General features: G+C 38.6%; 1 protein-coding gene across 1 annotated transcript; it reads right to left on the bottom strand.

The window, feature by feature from the left end:
- Nucleotides 1–13,339: 13,339 nt before the first annotated feature.
- LOC140240128 (uncharacterized) lies at nucleotides 13,340–15,819 on the bottom strand. The gene is made up of 2 exons (XM_072319938.1): nucleotides 15,441–15,819; nucleotides 13,340–14,324 (listed from the first exon to the last, which is right to left on the bottom strand). Exons 1-2 carry the CDS (start codon nucleotides 15,689–15,691, stop codon nucleotides 14,081–14,083), a joined length of 495 nt encoding a protein of 164 aa, XP_072176039.1. The 5' UTR covers nucleotides 15,692–15,819; the 3' UTR covers nucleotides 13,340–14,080.
- Between the last annotated feature and the right edge of the window lie 3,023 nt (nucleotides 15,820–18,842).

The following is an 18,842-nucleotide window of genomic DNA, read 5'->3' as shown; positions in this document are numbered from 1 at the left end:
ACACTTTCTTGTTAGGGGATCAAACACTTCATTAACGGAGCACGAGCTTACTGAAGCTTCCTGGTAGATGCCATCATTCGCACTGAAGAGGAAAAACTCAGCTATAGAGGTCATACCAATAGACCCAGCCGTATTGAATGCATAATACGACAAACATAGGCTCCTGTACTCGCTGCAGACATCAATTCCGTTGCAGTAGGCACAGTGAATATTTTGGTAAAAGATTCTTTCAGCGCGGACAGGTGCAAGATAGGGAGGGCAGTCCTCGGTAAAGATGGCATCAGACATGTACTCTGGAGAACATGTGGTGATGTCAGTAACAATGCATCCTCTCGCGGGGACATTCTCCGGGGCGGAAAACGTTGCATAACAAGCGAAGTTTCGACTTGCTTCATCAAGATCCGAGGTATCAGAAACAGACGTTCCCTGCATGCATCCCCATTGCCAGCTCCAGAGGAGTACGCTTGTGAGCGGAAAGCCGTGGCACATAGCACAGAAGATATTCTTGAAATGTCCAACATTTTCCACAGCAACGGGCGTGAGGAAAATATCATTCTCATCATATTCGTTCCCACCATCATTATTATCAGTGTCATAATCGCTTGAACTCGGAGGATTTTCACAGTGACGTCGTAACGGACTGTGAAGCGGTGATCGAGCGGGACAACGATCTATGAGAAAATATTTAAATTCGTATTTCGTAGAAAGGACAGAGACGCAAGACCAAAAGGGGGAGAAACTTTCGTCCGGGTTTGGTATGCGGCCCACAGAGAGATCACCCGACGCCGTCTCTTCGCCGCCATCGCTGTTCTGTCCGTTGTAGTCGGGGCAGCAGTCGCTATAAGCGATACACACGGCATCACACTTACAAGGGCGATCTCTCGGATGCATACCGCAAGAGAAAGCCATCGGAACGCGAATGGGACACGTCGTATCTAGGTACGACTCGGGCTCGCTGTGGTTACCCAAACAAGCAAATTGTGCACCTGTAATAGAAGAAAGGGATTACAACAAGTCATGAACTTATTCGCGATCATATAATGTATAAATAAACAAAGGCACAGTAGGCGTTTTCACATCAGCCCGATAAAAATCCAAGCTCGAGATATTTTTCGCGATTGCGAATTAGAGCGCTATTTCATTTCTTATTCACATCAGCCCGAAGAGAATTAGCCCGATTTTTTTTTTCGAGCTAACTCGACAGCTGAGTATGTGCAAACGGCATCAGTAATGTGTGTGCCCTCTCAAAAATTCCTCATGATTTGTGTGCAGTTTGCCTCGATCGATCGGGTCACACACGCTAGGCATGATGGGATGCACCGCGCGAGTCGTTTTCACATTATCAAATAACGCGCTACTATCCCGCTATTTCAGAAATTTCCCGAGTTGGGCTCGAGAAATTTTCTCGATCAGAGCGATACAATTAGCGCGCTAATTTGTGTTCACATTATCAAATAGCGCCCTATTTCGTTATCGGGTTAATTTCCAAAGTCAGCAGTGCGTTATTTCGAAACATCGGGCTGATGTGAAAACGCCTACTGATTATACGTACATGGCAGTATGCTTCAATATTAAATACGTGCGCTACGAAAAAGCACGAACAAAACAAACAAGAATTTGGGAGGGTAAGTTAAGTCCACCTATACATGCCAGTTCAAAACCATGCTCAATTTGTTGTAACAAAGAAGAAATTAGTGAAGAAAATAATAAGATTTCCATCAATATATGACAACAAAAACATGAGAATCTGATGATTGAAGTTTTATTTTCATGTTTTCATGGGTCAGGAAAAGTAGAAGCAACGATCATTTGAATCACGCGAGATGATATATTCATTCCCTTTTTGATATGAAACAGAGGAGAACAAAGTGACTTTGTACATCATTCCTTTCTGATTTGTGTTGACAGGCGATGTTCCAGCAATGGTGACCATTTAAAGACGAAAATGCTGCAATTAGCCTACTGACGAGCCCGTCCGTTTTGCTCAATTTTGCACGAACGATTGAAAGAAAGTTGACAAAAAATGGAAGAAAGTTGCAAGTTGATAAGAGCATCACCCCTCTCAATAAGTAGGACCTTATAGGCCAAATTGTCATGAAACTTTTTTTTTTTTTTTTTGATCTGATATTCAATTTGTTGAAGTCATCTTAAGCACGGGGTATCTTGAAGCTAAAACCTTAGACGCGAATTATGTACTGTAAGTGTCCCATCCGATTTAAGTTACCAAGAAAATCGGATAAGATTGTAGTACTTTGGGTTTTTAGTGAGGGCGATATGCTAATCTTCGCATGTTTTTCTCGTCTTTCCCTCTGCGTCGAGTATATTTATATTGTGACACTGCATACATCCATCATGAATTATTAAGGCACTGACTAACACGGGCACAAAACATTAACATAATTATTGAACTATAAAATTTCCTATTGTTATTACATTTACAAGTCTCTACTGTCATACATCTCTTGTCAGTGTACTTCAAAAATAATAACAAAATTCAACAATTTGACATGTAAATATTACTACCAGGCTCGCTAAGAGAGAAGACAGCTACAAAGAAAAGCAGTACTCTTTAAAAAGAAAAGAAAATCGAGTGAACATAATTCACTATTGAAGGAGTGAATACAAAAAAAGAGTGTTTTGAGTGAAAATTTTCATTTTCACTCGTTTTACAGTGACCGCAGGGATCACTCCAAAATCTTCAAGTGATCCCTGAGGTCACTCCAAAATGAGTGAAAATGAACATTTTCACTCAAAATTCACTCCAATTTCACTCTAAATTCACTTTTTTTTTTGTATTCACTCCTTCAAGAGTGAATATTTTCACTCGATTTTTTTAGAGAGTAGGAATATTTCAATGAAGAATGATTATCATACCCAAACTCGGCATTTCGGCAACTACTTCGGGCATGTTCACGCACACGAAGAGGATCAATCCCATAGATAAAGCGACGACGGCAAACCAGGTACTGCCGTTCATTCTGGAGCTAACGCAAGAAACCATCCTTCCTACTTATCTCAAAAGCGCGGAACGAAAATGTTTTCGTTGTATATAGAGTGTAGGGCCAGAATTCAGAGAATTCGTCCTCGGGTAGTCATTAAGCGAAGCTGGCCGAGTCAGTTAATGGGTTTAACTTGAAGGGTGTCTGCGCATCCCCTTAAATCGGAAAACCAACCCGCACATACCACGTGAAGTCTGTCACAACTATACGCAGACAACTGATGGCAATGATCTTGACAATTATGCGTGAAATGTTGGTAGTAATAAGAGCATGGCGCAAGCGAATAGAGAGATAGATGTACATGTCAGGAGAGACATAGAAGAGACTAAGAGAGAGAGAGAGAGAGTTAAAAAACAGAAAAAATGGTCAGGAAGAGAGAGAGAGAGAGAGAGAGAGAGTGTGTGTGTGTGTGTGTGTGTGTGTGTGTGTGTGTGTGTGTGTGTAGACTAAGAGCTGCTAAATGGACTAGTAGGGGGAAAAATGAATCTTTGATTGCTCTGCCATGCACTAAAAGTAGTGCATGAATAGACAACCACTGACACAGACGAAAAGTATTACGATATATAGGAAGCTATTAGACGCAATAGTCGTGAAAGTAAAATTTCCAACTGAAAAAAGAAACCTATATAAGAGAGCGCATATAAGTGTAAAGGAAGACAATGATTGAATAATGCGGAAATTTAAGCCAAAAACAACAAAAAAGATTACGATCGTCTATCCTGAAGTTTGCTTTTAAACTTTTGATCAAAACCTCCAATTCGTTTGCCTAACTTCGCTCTCTATTTCTGCCAATCTCAATTAACGTTGTGTGGAATTAAGTTAGCGTATTCTCAACTAAGTCAGCTCGTGTTAGTGCACCCAAACCTACATTTAAGAATCTTTGCACTTTCAATCACCGTCCGATACAATATTGCAGTAATTGATAGTGCAAAGAATCTTAGACTACACATAGATAGGTTTCAAGTACACCAACACGGGCTGCCTGACTTAGGAATACTCTAACTTAATTCCACTCGACGGTTAAAGATTGAAAGAAATAGAAAGAACAAATAGGTAACCAAACGGTGGCGGTTTCAATCAAAAGCTCAAAAGAACACTTTAGGTGAGACCATAGTGATTTTTCTTTTCAGATATCTGCATTAATTAAATCCTTGTCTTCGAGGGTAGAACATTTTTTAAAAATCGGATTTTTTTTTTTAAATATTAAGGATTACATCATAATCCTTCGTAATGTAATATTTTGCCTTTCTTGACAATGCTATAATAGTGAACAGTTATTACGAGAATAATGATAAACGTGTATAACGAAGAATAAAAACTGCACTTTAAGGCAGCCTACGTTGAGAAAGAATTAAAGGAAGATAAAGAATAGTCCAACTCTCTTGAGCCAATTATATAAAGAGACTCTCTCAATGCCGTTTGCCTTCAATAAATTAATAGCTCGTCCATGATTAAGTCCAATCCATAGAAAGAATTAAACTCTAAGCGTACACCACATTCCCGCTTTCTTGGACTTACACCTACGTAATCGCGAAGCAATTAGGGGGAAAATAGTTTGAATCAGCAAACAATAACTAAGATCATGACGCTTGGACTTGTAATATGCGACGATATAATGGGAATTTCTAGGTTGTCGTGGCATCCTTCGCTACCACTTAGGCCTAACCTAGATATGAAAATGGATGCAGTTAATGGAATTTTACAGGACACGTGAAAACAATTTTTAAAAATTGCTTTAGAACCTGTCACGCTTTCCGAGCACTCGCAATATTTCCATCGAGACTTGATGGTCGCTTCAAAGCGGCGAATTTCATAAGATCTCATAAAGGCAAAAGAGATTTCATACGATTCAAACATAATTACTGCACAAATGTTCTTCCCCTTTAATAATATAAGGCCAAAAAAAAGGAGATTCCATCCCAACTAATATGTTCCTTTGTTAGAGAAAAAAATAGAGTAGACCAGAGAAAATGTGTGGGGAAAGAAACTATAGACAACCAAAAAAAAAGTAAAAAAAAATAATAAATAAATAAAAGTTAAAAATATTCCAGAGTAGGAGAAATTGACAACTCTGATTCATCTAAGTGATGAGCAAATCTCCATACGGTTTGTTTACAAAGATTCGCCAGTTTCTCTCTTTTTCTTATTCTGGAAAGATTTGTTCACACCTGCTCTCGATAAAAAGTAAAAGCTACATAATCAGAGTGCAGTAATATGTTCTGCTTATCCTCTCAAATGGACAAAATCTGTCGTGCCTAAATACTTTGGAATGTGGTTCACTAAGTTAAATTTTGTGTACAAAACTAATGGAAAGGTGCCAAACACCTACATAATAGATTTTCAAATTGCTAAGTCTCATTTTTATTTGATGTCCCAGCCTGACATTTCCCGTTAATTTTCACTGTTCTACTTCTTTTATTTTTGCTTTTCATACAAGGCAACATGATAAAAGGTTAGAATGTCACTATAAAAAAAAAATGAAAAAAAAAAATCTTATGAGGTACACAAACTAATATGTATTATATACAGATGGAGAAACTGTGACATGGAATGAGACATTTGTATAGCCACTAGTGACACTTACCTAATTAATGAACCCAACTCACTGCAAAAAAAAAAACAAAAAAAAAACGGAAACTACTCTCTTTTTTTTTTTGATCCAATGAGCTACCTGTGTTAACCCTATAAAGCCCAAGGGGGGGGGGGGGCACATTGTGCCCCCCCTACCAAATTTTCGTTTGCCACTCCTACACCCTTTACCTGATTTCAACCAAATTTGGTGACTTTTCCTAAAATCTTATTGCGAACATTTTGATATATAATTTAGCTATGTCTGATATTGCTGGTTGCCATGGCAACCGTAAACTGACAACCATGTTCATCAGATTTTGCATGTTTTTCTGTTCAAATTTCAATCAACAATATAATAATGAATGAAATGAGGGTTTTCTTGGCTGTAATTTGCTGAAGGACCAAAGTGTGAAGTAATTATGGTCAAATATTACCCTGAAATGGTCTTCTTATTATTTCCTTTATTTTCATATGACGTAGGCATCAAACAATAGATATAATAGAAATAATCTAAAATACAGCATTTTCCAAAGACTACCCTTTTATTTTGTGACATTATCATGCGAGCTTTGCCTGTAATATCACTTGTTGATAATATCATCAATCTGCAAACTCAGAATTCCAATATTATGGAAATATTAGATGTGATACCAATATTTGTATCTATCCCAAGCAATACATCACAGGTTTCATATGTTTCTTTATTTTGTAATGAATAGCGCCCCCACATGTTGACCTTGAGAAATTTTAACCATAACAAATTATGAAGGTTGACTTGCTTTTCCTTTGTGCCAAATGTGAAAATGATTGATATAAAATAAAAACATATACACATAGGATAAAGAAATATAAAGAAAAAATATGATTTTAGCATATTTCCTATGTATTTCTTTGTATTTTGGCAAATAGCGCCCTCAATAGGTGACCTTGAGAAATTTTAAATGTTGGGTCATGTAGAGTATGAGTTGCTCTACCCATGTGCCAAATATGACGGTGATACATCATATAATAAAGAAGTTATATAGGGGGGGCACAATGTGCCCCCCCCCCCCCCCCTTGGGCCTGGAAGGGGTCAAAATAGCTTGGGCTTTATAGGGTTAAAGAACTCTTCAAGGAAACCATGTGTTTTCTGCTACATGTGCTTTCTGAAATAACATTACATCCCCAGACAACAAAGTGATTTCACCAAATGTACAGATACATTGTACATTTATTCACCTTTCATAAACATATTTTAAAGTATAAATTCTGTCAATAACAACAAAACAAAAAGATCTAAGTGATGAAAACTCCCTTCATTATACAAACACAATAGAACAAATCGTAGATAGGACGCAACAACTGCCACATAATGATAGAAAAAGAAAATCTGTAAATATAAGCAAACATTACCAAAATACATTCCAACAGTACAGAGTAGCAACCATGATCCTTAGACTGTGAGGCAAACTGTTTCGTCATTAGGCCTTGTCATAATGTGCAGGGGCACATCAGCTCCCCCCCCCCCTTTATTTATTTTTTGTTTTAAACAAAAGAAATGAAAAGAAAAAATGGAGGGGGCATGTGCGCCCCTCCCCCTTTAATATTGTAAAGGTGACCGCCACCCTCCCCCCCCCCCCCCCATGGAATTCCTGGATCCGCCCTTGCCGTGGTTTACTTCTAGATACATGTTGTACCTACATGTATTTATACGTATGTACGTATGGAATTCAATCAATTTCTTGAATCTGAGAGTATACCAAGAGCATTGCTAAAAACAGCGCACTCTAATTAATTCATAATGAACATGTTTACAAATTCTTGTTACAATGGAGTAAAATCTCAGGTCCCGAAATTATCATCTACTCAAGTGTATACGTTTATACTTTGTTTTGTCCTAACAAAATTTTGGGATTTTGATAAACAAAGAAAAGTGCCGGTCCTCAGGACTTCCTCACAATGGAAAATAACTCTCATGTACCTGCTCAAAATTGGGAGTTATTTTGGAAGTTTATTTTCCCTTTTCCTAGAAATGGAAACACAATTTTTTGCCTTTGCTAATTGCAATTTTGAATACATGTATGTATGTATCTACAGATATGTAGGTATCTACAGATATGTAGGGACTGACATCACTGGTGGCCCAGGTCAACTAAAATTTGATGTCGGGCCACCAAATTTCCAAAAAGTCTATCTTTTGGTGGCCAAATCGGTGCCTTTAGTAGCCCAAACGGGCCACCTGAGAAAAAAAAAATGTTGTGTTGAGCCCAGTCTGTCTACATGTATGGCATGTGTACATGTATGTGAATGTCAGTGTGGGTGTGTGTGTGTGTGTGTATATGTCTGTACCATAGCTGATTAGCATTTGGTGTATAACTAATATATATATATATACTTCCATTCACTGAAATCATGTTAACTACAAAAATTGAAAAATCTTTTTTTTTTAAGTGAACTTAAACCTGTTGGGGAATTAAATATTTGAATTAAATAACTCGAGAAAAAACAAAAAATTGCAAACTGAATACAAGCATGTATCAAGAAAACAATGCAATGGCCAGATTGTGCCCTACAAACTGTACCTATATTGAGGACCATACGCAATGCTAATTTTGATGAGAAATGAATAAATGAAATCAAAGGCAGTATGAACATAAGATATACACGTACACATATTATTGTGGTAAAATGTGAAGCTGACGTACATCTGTAAAGATGAAATACTGTGTGTATTTTCAACAAATTACACTGTACATGTATATTGATTACACTAGTAAATCAAAGCAACAGGGGAAGTTTAAGATAAACAATGTATTGTCATAAGGATAGCAAGACCCAACCTACACTGCATAGGGAGAGTATAGTCCAGGACAGTCTTGAAGATTAAAGGGGCATTCCGGACGATTTTCATAATTTCACATCATGTAGTACATAAATCAACAGCTTCATGTATAGATTTGTAAAATTTATTATGGTTCTTGAGCAGAGAAACAGTACTTTCAAAAACCTTAAACAAATTACACTGAACAAAGATGATGACATAGGAGCCTCACATATCTCAGAAATGTAGCAGTGTCATTCCATTACAATACCGCGTGCTTGCAAGCTCACCTGTGTGTAATCTATGCATGCCTTCTTCTTTTGAGCTGCTTCCTTCAGCCACATCTCATGCATTCTTATGGTGAGGCTGCCATGTCATCATCCTTGTTCATTGCAATTTGTTATAAACTTCGAAAACATTCTTATTTTTCATCCCAATCATTATAAATCCTGAAACTCTGTACCCAGTATAAGTAATTTATATATGTTCAAATGTAAAAATTTGAAAATCATCCGGAGGTCTCCTTTAACTCTTGCTACGTACTTCACTGTATAATATGACCTTCAATAACATTTGCTCTCAGCATGTGACCTTGGACAGTGCTATGAAACAAAGATCTTTCAATTACATTCTGTGACAGTACATCATACAACCAAAAGTTGCACATCAGTATGCTAATTTTACATTAGGAGTCACAAGGTAAAATAGGTCAACCTAGCAATTTTCGTTTTCTTTTGTTTTTGTATTTTCTGAAAGAGCAATACTTCTTTCATTCAAATCTAAAGTCTGGGGTCATAAAAACCAATGGCACCTTGTGCTTTTTGCTGTCTTTTCAGAACACACTTTTTAGAGTGTGATTATGTATGTTTTAAGGTGTTGTAAGATGTGTGTTGTGAGGGTGAATAAGAATCAGTTTTGGGCGAGATAGAAATGCAATTCTTAGCATCCAGTGATTAGAGGGTGTTTACTGACACAGTGGCCAAAGTTAATGCTAATTGATGTTACACCTTGCACATTGTAGGTGCATTCCATACATTCACGTTAATATACAGTAGTTCAGGCACATATCATGAGCAATGAGATCCCTTTTCATTTCTTGACCCCTTGAGAATGGTTTGATTTTGCTACAACACACATTCCACAGACACTTGCCCGAATATACTCAGGACTCATCCTCCACGGGTTAAAAAACCCTTCCACACTCTTCACTTTCAAAACATAACTTTTACAGGATGCAGGGTTCGAAATTGGCGATGGTCCGCTGGCCATTGGCCACCCAAAATCACGTCGGACTAGCTAAAAATCGTAAAATTCTGAAGTTACTAGTCCGTCTGGCTAGCCAAAATATTGCTTCAGTGTCAAAATTGATTCTAAGTAGTCCGCCTGGCTACTGTAGTTAAAAAAAAAAGCTAAGTGCGACCCCTGGGATGGTGCTACTGCTTTGAAAGTTGGTATTGGTAATAGTATTGGTGTACAATGCTTTAATAACCTGCACTAAATTTCAGCTTAATCTGATAATCCCATCTCTGTGGTCACACCAGAATAGACCCTTGGCTTCAAAGCCTGTTTTCTTGGTAAACACCTTTCTAGAGTGTGTACATTATTTCCATTCTTAAGATAGGGTAGAGTCTGCTAAGTCAAAATCTGCCCTTAATATAATTCAAGTACAGTGTAAAATCCATGTCTGGCTACTTTTTGTTGGTTTTGTGATGCAGGGTCACATACCTCACCCAAGTGGACTAGTCCCATGTCAAGCAGCAGCTGCAAAGTCATTTGCCACAGGGAAGTCTTTCAGGTTAGCTTTCATAGCATGTGACCTTTAATGAACTTTGACACTGGCATATGACCTTGAAGTTGAACAGAAGCACTGCATGAGGTTAAGGCTGTTTTAATTTCATTTAGTACTAAGGGTTGGAGAATTCTGTGTCACACAAGGGAACATTGCATCAGCATTTGAAATAGACTTTGGAAAGATGTCATATGGTCCCTCAATTCCATGGCCACATTCAGTGCGTGGAACAGATTGCTTTCTACCAGTAAAGCAGCAGATGGATTTCTTAGTAAGGTACAGGATTTTATGGTAAAGCCTTCATTGCATTTCAGCTCTGTGAGACGAAATATTTTTTCAAATACAAGCAAATGCCCCTCACCTTGCATTAAGCAATCCTTTCTCTTTCGTCCTTATTTCCTGAGTGTTTAAAGTGATGGAAGGCTAGGAATGATAATTTGCGTTCTCCAATGCCTTGCTTTTGCTGAAAGGAAATTAGGATGTAAAATGGTGTATACGCCTTGCATCAGGGAGATACTGTAAAAGTGGAAATTTTTGCACATTTGGCCCAACAAGAAACTGGCACGAAAATAAAAGCACGCAAATATTTTTGCTTGCCATATGTATCAGTAATTGATGTCTTGATTCAACAGAATGAAAAACAAATGAAACTCATCTTACCCGGACAAGTGCAAAAAATAATTAGTCACTTGAAAATATCCATTTTACAGTAGCCTATAGTCTTGAAATATGACCTGTAACTATGTGTGAAGATAGGATTTACGAAACCCAGATACAGGGGCGGATCCATGAATTCTGTAAAAAGTGGGCACGTTTACAAAATCAAAGGAGGATGCATGCAACACTCCCCCCATTTTTTGCTTTAAATTATTTTTGTTTCAACAACAAATAAAGGGGGGGGGGGGCATGCACCTGGTGCGGTCCTCCTAGATCCACCACCGCAGATATCAGCGGAAAACAATAGCAAATTGACGATCTAAAATTACACGTAATTCACCAAACAGCATTGCATTCAAAAATTTCTTTGACTTGCTTACAGTTCTCTGTAAAGATGCTTCCTGTCCATAGAACAAACTTGCAAGGATTCACTGCATCACAAGTGCCTTTGGCTGAGTCAACAACACTCATTTTATGATGTACAAAATGTACAACTGAGTATATTATATGCACACATTGTAAATGGTTCTCACTACCTACATCCTTGCGGAAAAGACATTCCTCTACTTGTGAAGGCATCTTTAGGTCAAACCACTGGCTGATTTTAAAGGGGAAATCCAGTCCAAATATATGGGCATATCCAAGGTAATGGGACCCACCAACGTTACATTTAGTGTTTCGGACATATCCACGGTGCTTTACATTCTAAATGAAATACAACGGCTTTAGGTGATTCCTGAATATTTTTTTCTTTAAATGAGTCACTTATATATTTTTTTTATTTTTCCAAATTGAAGAAGAAAATTTCATGTGAACGTATGTAACAGGTGGACAGACATTGGTGTACTAATGTATGACAGTCAAATTAAGTATCTTCCATGGAAAATGATCCTTTCTTTACTAAATGAACTGATATGGATGATAAGAGATAACATCATCCAAAGAAATCAAATTACCTGTGCATTAAGGTGTATTTCTAGAGTTTAGGCTGAACGTATGTAACATGGACGGACAAAAATGTAATGTCCATGTCTGTCCACATGTTACATACAATGTACGTTAGTTTTTTCTACAAGTGTACTATAGTGCACAGTTAAAGGTCCAGTTTACCTTTGGGAGCAGTGATTTCAAAAATTTTCAAGATATCATATTTGATGCATATGTGTAGGTCTGTTGTATCATAAAACATCCTACCATATGAAATATTTGCAATAAAACCTAAAATATAAGGAGATATCAGGGTTTTTCTCATTAAACCGTAACTGTATACGGTTTAGTCTGGAAAATTTTTTATTATAACTATTGTTCACATTTTGTGTATTTAACAACACTTAACATCGATTATACGGATTCAAATTTTGACAGTGGTTGTTTCTATCCCTAACTCACATTTTAGAACTATTTTATAGCACTAATGCTTTCATCTGCAAATGGTAAATTATGCCTTTAATTCAAATTTTGGGGGTGATATTGTATCTTCTTATCCATATCAGTTGTTTTAGTAAAGAAAAGCTCATTTACCATATAAGGTATTTAATTTGACTGTCATGCATTAGTACACAAATGTCTGTCCACCTGATACATACGTTCACTATTTTTATGTTTTTTTTTAATAAATCTTTAAAGATAGCTTGCTTGGAGCAAAATCTGGACAAAGTTATCTCTCTTAGGTGAGCTTTATACAGTGCTAAAGTGTTTGGTGGGTTATTCACATTGGAAACATAAGATTACCTAGTGTCTTTGAAATGTACCCCATTACTGTGGATAGGCCCATATGTTAGTCTAATAACAAGTAAAAGTTAACAAGTTCAACGGTAAAAATTTGACTGGAAAACGATGAAAAATAAGGAAATTAACATTCCTTCCTCTACTTGTGAAGGCATCCTTAGGTCAAACCACTGGTTGATTTTAAAGGGGAAATTCAGTCCAAATATATGTTAGTCTAATAAAAATAAGTAAAAGTTAACAAGTTCAACGGTAAAAATTTGACTGGAAAACGATGCAAAATAAGGAAATTATGAAATTTTGAAGTTTTGCTAATTTCTCCAAAACAGTTCTTGTACAGTGGGTTTGAATATGCAAATGAGCGAGTTAACCATGTCATACCCGCACAATTTTGCATCGATCATGTACAAAAAAATGATGAAAATTCATCGTTTCTGTCATTGAAGCCTGAAACATGATGTCATTCCTGGTTGAATAACTTTAGAATAGTGATCAGTTAGATATACCAGGATTGGAGCCTCGGGCATAATTGAGTTTGAATGAAAAACTGGAAATTTCACAATTTTATGTACATATGGCAAGTATATAGGGCAAGTTGTGAGGGGATGACGTGCTCACTTTGCAATTTGCAGTGTACAATTGTATATTCATATTGACTGTTCAAGAACTGTTTCCTGAAAAATTAGTAAAACTTCAAAATGTCATAACTTCCATATTTTTCACCTGATTTTGATCAAAATTTTACCATTAAACTTGTAATATTTTACTCTTTCTTATCAGACTAACTTATATTTGGACTGGATTTCCCCTTCGAAACATAATCCACATCACACTCTTCTTGCACCTGTCACATCTTTTGCTGCAAGCTGTGGCACAAACTTTTTCCGAACACGTTGGAAATAGTGAGTTTCTTTGTCACCCTCTCACAAATGCTTCAATTTGTCTTCCTCTAACAAATGAAATTCGAAGATTGCAACTGCTGATCTGTGATTTAACAAACATGTCAGGAAACAAGGAACCAGTGGAACTCAAACCTGTCATCTACTCCTTTCAGGGCAGCGACACTACCACCAGGCTATCCCTGGGGCCCGTTTCATAAAACTTGTTATCAATGACAACTGCCACATTTCTATGACAAATTTTCTCTCCGCCAATCAGATGCAAGGATTTCAGTAGCTTGTCACATCTATGACAACTTGTTACTGATGACAAGTTTTATGAAATGGGCCCCTGCAGCCAATCAGATGCAAGGATTTCAGTAGCTTGTCACATCTATGACAACTTGTCACTGATGACAAGTTTTATGAAACGGGCCCCTGGTTGCTGGCAGTGTGACAATGAACTTGGAACAAATACCCAAGCTCCGAAATGTCAACATTCTCTTGCACCTTGGAAATAGTTCACAAGTCATCTAGGGGTGTCCTCTGTGCCGTTGGAGGTGGCATCCTCCAGAATTAGCATCAAGGTTTTCCAGACAGCACAGCTGCTCTTCGGCACCTCTCATTTAGGTGACGTGGAGGAAGCGGGAGAGCTGCATCATCATGACACTGCTTGGAACTGGATGCTGTCCATAAGAGCCTGGAGAGTCTGTTGCGTCTCGTTGTGCATCTGCCTCTCCCGCTCCAGGGCCTGGCGTGTCCGTCTCATCTTCTGCTGGGTGATCTTCAGCTTGCGACGCAGGTCGGTGATCTGCAAACTCATGTCCTTTGTTATCATGGCGCCGGGCGGCTGCAGGCCCTGGTGCGAGCCGTAGGAGTAGTTATGATCATGTCTCAGGCCACGGCTGCAGTGGTGAAGGAGGAAGACACTTACATAATGAGCAAGAATAGATACGCTGCAATGAACACTTCAGTTAATCTCACAGAATATCACTATTCTCATGAAGTTTTATGAAGAATTTTTATCTCCATTAACCCATTTAATAGCAACTGAAATGCCAAAAATCGCCCATCTTATTATTCTCTAAAACACCTGTCCATTTCCAATACTTTTATAGTTTTATGCCTAACCATTTTTTTTTTTTTTTTTTTTTATATAGAATCATGTTATTTGAAAGAGGTTAAAGGTCAATGAAAGTATGCAAGAATGACTTCCGTGACACATCATTCTCTTGGTAAAGTCTTAATAGGCTTTCAGATAAACGTAACTGAAAATTTTCAAAAATAAACATGCAGCACAGGTTTTTAAAATCATTTAGAAAGTTGCCAAAATGAGAGCAATATTGCTATACTGTACCTTCTAAGTAGCCATAAGGTCATTATGTACAAAATCTTTACTCGCTAAAAAGTTAAAGCAAAGTGTGTTCTCCTCTGTGAAACAAGTTGATACAAGATGACTAAGTATGCACACAAATGAGAAAGAAGGTGGGAAAGCGAAAGGAAGTACGCTTTGTATTCTTCATTCCACAGACCTACATGTAAGAAATAAATGTAAAGCAGCCCTAATGTGCATTTTTATAGATCATGCTAACTCCTCACAATTTGAAAGTCCTTACAATGTACTGTATGAGCTGAAATTTTCGCGTACAGATATTTTCGCGAATTGCTACTTGGAGGACATTTGCGCGTGTTGTTGATTTCACGGTTGCGACGGTCTAACTGAACGCAAGTATTTGCGCGTTGTTATTTTCGCGTGTTGTTATTTTCGCGGTTCAAAGGCGATTCGCGAAATTCGCGAAAATAAAACCACCGCGAAAATTTCAGCTCGTACAGTAAATCAATACAATCTGAAAGATCTGGGAACTATGCCTCCATGATAATGAAAGATCATACAGTGTATGACATCCTTTCATGTATAATAGCCATGTTATAACTAGTATCAAAAAAATTCCTAAAAACAACTGAACTTTCTACACACGTATAAAGCCAGACTTTGTTAGAGTGTCAACTCGTCTACTAACCTTGATACTCTCTTACTGGAGGGCATTTCCTTACGAACATCTACCCTCCTGGGTGAATCATCCACATGTCTGTCAGATGCCTCGAACAAAGGCTCCCCTTCGACATCTGGACCAGGAGTTGGCACATGCCGTTTTGTGACAGTATTACCGTGCAACGCCCTCAGTGCAGCAGCCGGTGAAACTCTGACTTTAATGTGTGTCGATCCCGGTTGTGACTTTCTGGGGGTAGTTACGAGGGAGCTAAGCACCATTACAGGCAGTTTCTGCAGTCTCACAGACGGGGCTTTCTTCCTAGATCTCAAAACAGCACGACTCTGTTGATACTGGTGATCAGATAAGCTGCTGTGTGCGAGTGGGTGTCCAGGTCCATCTTTGGGAGCCGAGCTCGGCCTTTGCTGTGAGTGAGAAGGTCTCTCGTCGAGTTGACTCTCTTCTGCCATTATGGGATCCTTGACAATATTCAAAATATCCTCTTGTCCCTATTGGTCAAAAGAAGCCCTGAACATAAGAAAAGAGTAAACTCTTAGTCTCACTTGTGGATGATAATAACAAATTAGTACAATTGTATGCCGACAGTGGCTGTAGTTAATATGCGATGTACACTCCCTCATGCAGACACGGCAGGATTTTACAAGTCAAATGAATAGTAATGCAGATGTACTTTTATATAGTCAAGGCTTCATCAGCACTACAGCTTGCCTTGATGTGGTTGATGTCTTTTGGGTAATGGACACTGTTGAATGAACTCCATGTGCTACCACTCATAGGTGTAGATTTCCGGAAATGACCTTGGTCCTGAAATATGCAAAGTAAAATAAGAATACCTCTGTACATAGCATATCACACAAAATTAAGAAATTATGCGAGGATTAACTTTAAAGGGGATGGCTAGTATACAAATGACGCACAGGTCTGAGTGCGTCAGTCGGAATTGTGTGCATAAGGTAACTATGGAATGCTTAACCCATGAGGTGAAGCCAAGTGGGTTTAGGCTAAATTCCATGTAGTTACCACATGCACACTATATCTGACTGACGCACGAAAAGACATGTGCATCATCTGATTTATAGAATGGGTAATTTTCTTGCCAAAAACCCATTTTTCTATCGTGTTACCCGATGACAAAATTACTGGATGCATTTCCTTTTGGCTTGCCGTAAACAAGAGCCCACAAACCATGCATCAGTTTTTACTGGACGCATGGCCAACCGTGCATCAGTAAAAACTGATGCATGGTTGTTTTAGCCAATAGGCATCTCGTACTGAGTGCGCAACCGCTTGCTTAGTGCGCGAACCTTTGTTACAAGTGTGCATACTCTTGCTACAAGTGCGCGATAACATGTTTACCACTGTGACTCAGCGTGTGGCCAGTACAAAATTAACACATAGCTCTCGACCAATGAGATCGCAGGATTCTCGCTACTCATTCTTAATAACTGATTAGTGGGAATCAGTGGGAGTCAGTGGGAATGCTGGGGGATGATTGTTCCAATCCTTGTGGGATTCATTTAAGAGTACATTAGGCCCCTATATATCTATTGTTGTGTGAATATCAATTTGCTTCAGAATGGTCTCATACTCAAGTAATGTGTAGTTTAATGTTTCCGGGTTAGCATGCCTGTACAGTGACGAGGCATTAAACTGCACATTACTTGAATACGACTCACGAGACTGTTCTGAAGCAAATAATTTTCACACAATAGATTATAATGTACTCTTAGTCTTAAACGGCGGTACATGTACTTACACTTCAAGGGCCAAGGCTAGGATTGTTATAAGTTAGATCAAATGCCGCGTAGAGGTCTATACCATACGATACGAAACAGCTAGAGTCTAGATCTCTGATCTAGACTAGAGCTAGACCACTTCTACTCCGCGAGAAGCGAAGCTGAAGTTGTGGGAAGTTATGCACAGCAAACATAGAAAACAGCGTACGGTACCATGGGATTTGGGGTAGCCTGACCAGACCGCTGTGCACTGTCGCTTTACGACAGCGGCTGCGTGTAGTTTAGATTTGGGGTACTGTAGTATCGGGTAGCCCGACCAGACGCTGTTAACGCTACGCGAATACAGCGGCGACTGGGCTGTGTATAGTTAGGGTATCGGGTAGAACTACGTTCGGGTAGGCCCTAACTGCGACCAGCAGCCCCAACGTACAACGTACAGTCCCGCCGCAGAACGGCGGGTCTCCGGGGCTAGGTAGGCCCTAGATATCTACATGAAGTTGACACAGCTCAGTTACTTTATATTCCTACACCTTTTGCAAACCTACGAGTCTTTGTTAGCATAAAGCCGTGGTGGACACATGGCGGACTGCCCTGAATTATCATATTTTGTAGACATATCTGCCAAATATTCTAATCGAATTTACAGTAAACTTACGTGCACATGGTGCATGAGGAGGCCAGTCGCGATCGTCGATGGTCTGTGCAGTGTAATGCCGTATATACGGCACTTGAGTCTGTGCGTAGCGTACGTGCAGTGCCGTAAAAATACGGCATTGAGTCTGTGCAATTTATGCCGCCCTCTGCTGGTAAAGATTGACATCACTGGTCCCCCGTTCACTGAACTACACGTAGTTCAGTGGACCCGTTGCATTAAAGGGGCATTCGGGACGATTTTCATAATTTCACATCATGTAGTACATAATTCAACAGCTCCATGTATAGATTCGTGGAATTTATTGTGGTCCTAGAGCAGAGAAACCAATAAATTGAAAATCTTACACAAATTACACTGAACAGTGCTGATGGCGGGTCTAGGACTTGTCAGAATGAGGCCCCTTTTCCTTTCTTGAAATCCTTTGTACACTCTTCACTTTCAAGTCTAATAACTTTTGAAAGGATTATGCTACTGCCTTGAAGGTTGACATTGGTCATGGACAGAATGTTTCAATAGAACATATTCAATTTCATCTTAATGTAATAATCCCTTCATTGTTGTTGCTCCGATGGTTGGCATCCTGTGTTTTGTCCCTTTCATCGCACAGCTAGCACGGCTTGGTGAAAGATTTTAAGCGCTTGAATAGACCCTGTAATTCAGAGCCTCTTTTCTCAGTTCACACTTTTCCAGAGTGTATACTCTCTTTCCAGTATTTAGGTAGGTTAGGGGAGTCCATTTGAATTGAGTTATACATCATTTTAAAGCTTAGAGTCTGCTCTTTCAGAATCTGCCCTAAAAATCCGTGTCTGGCGACTTTTTGTTGATTTTGTGATGAAGGGTCAACGGTATATGATCATTTAATTAGCCATATATTGGACGCATTTTACTATGCCATATCAAGTAGATATCAGTATTTTATTTCCTTAATTGTAGTTGTGTCTATTTGTCTGTCATATCTGTACGTCTCTCTTTCTATGCGTTTGCGATATATAATATATGCGCATTATATTCCTGTACACC

The sequence above is a fragment of the Diadema setosum genome, chromosome 16, assembly GCF_964275005.1.
Source record: "Diadema setosum chromosome 16, eeDiaSeto1, whole genome shotgun sequence".
In the NCBI taxonomy this organism is placed as follows: Eukaryota; Metazoa; Echinodermata; class Echinoidea; order Diadematoida; family Diadematidae; genus Diadema; species Diadema setosum.
This window is presented reverse-complemented; position numbering and strand designations above follow the sequence as displayed.

What these genes read in the sequence shown, in the direction of transcription:
- LOC140240128 (XM_072319938.1), bottom strand. Translation starts at nt 15,691, where the DNA reads ATGGTGCTTAGCTCCCTCGTAACTACCCCCAGAAAGTCACAACCGGGA. An exon ending in TCCAGTAAGAGAGTATCAAG is followed by an intron (nt 14,325 to 15,440) that starts GTTAGTAGACGA and finishes TCACCACTGCAG; the next exon opens with CCGTGGCCTGAGACATGATC.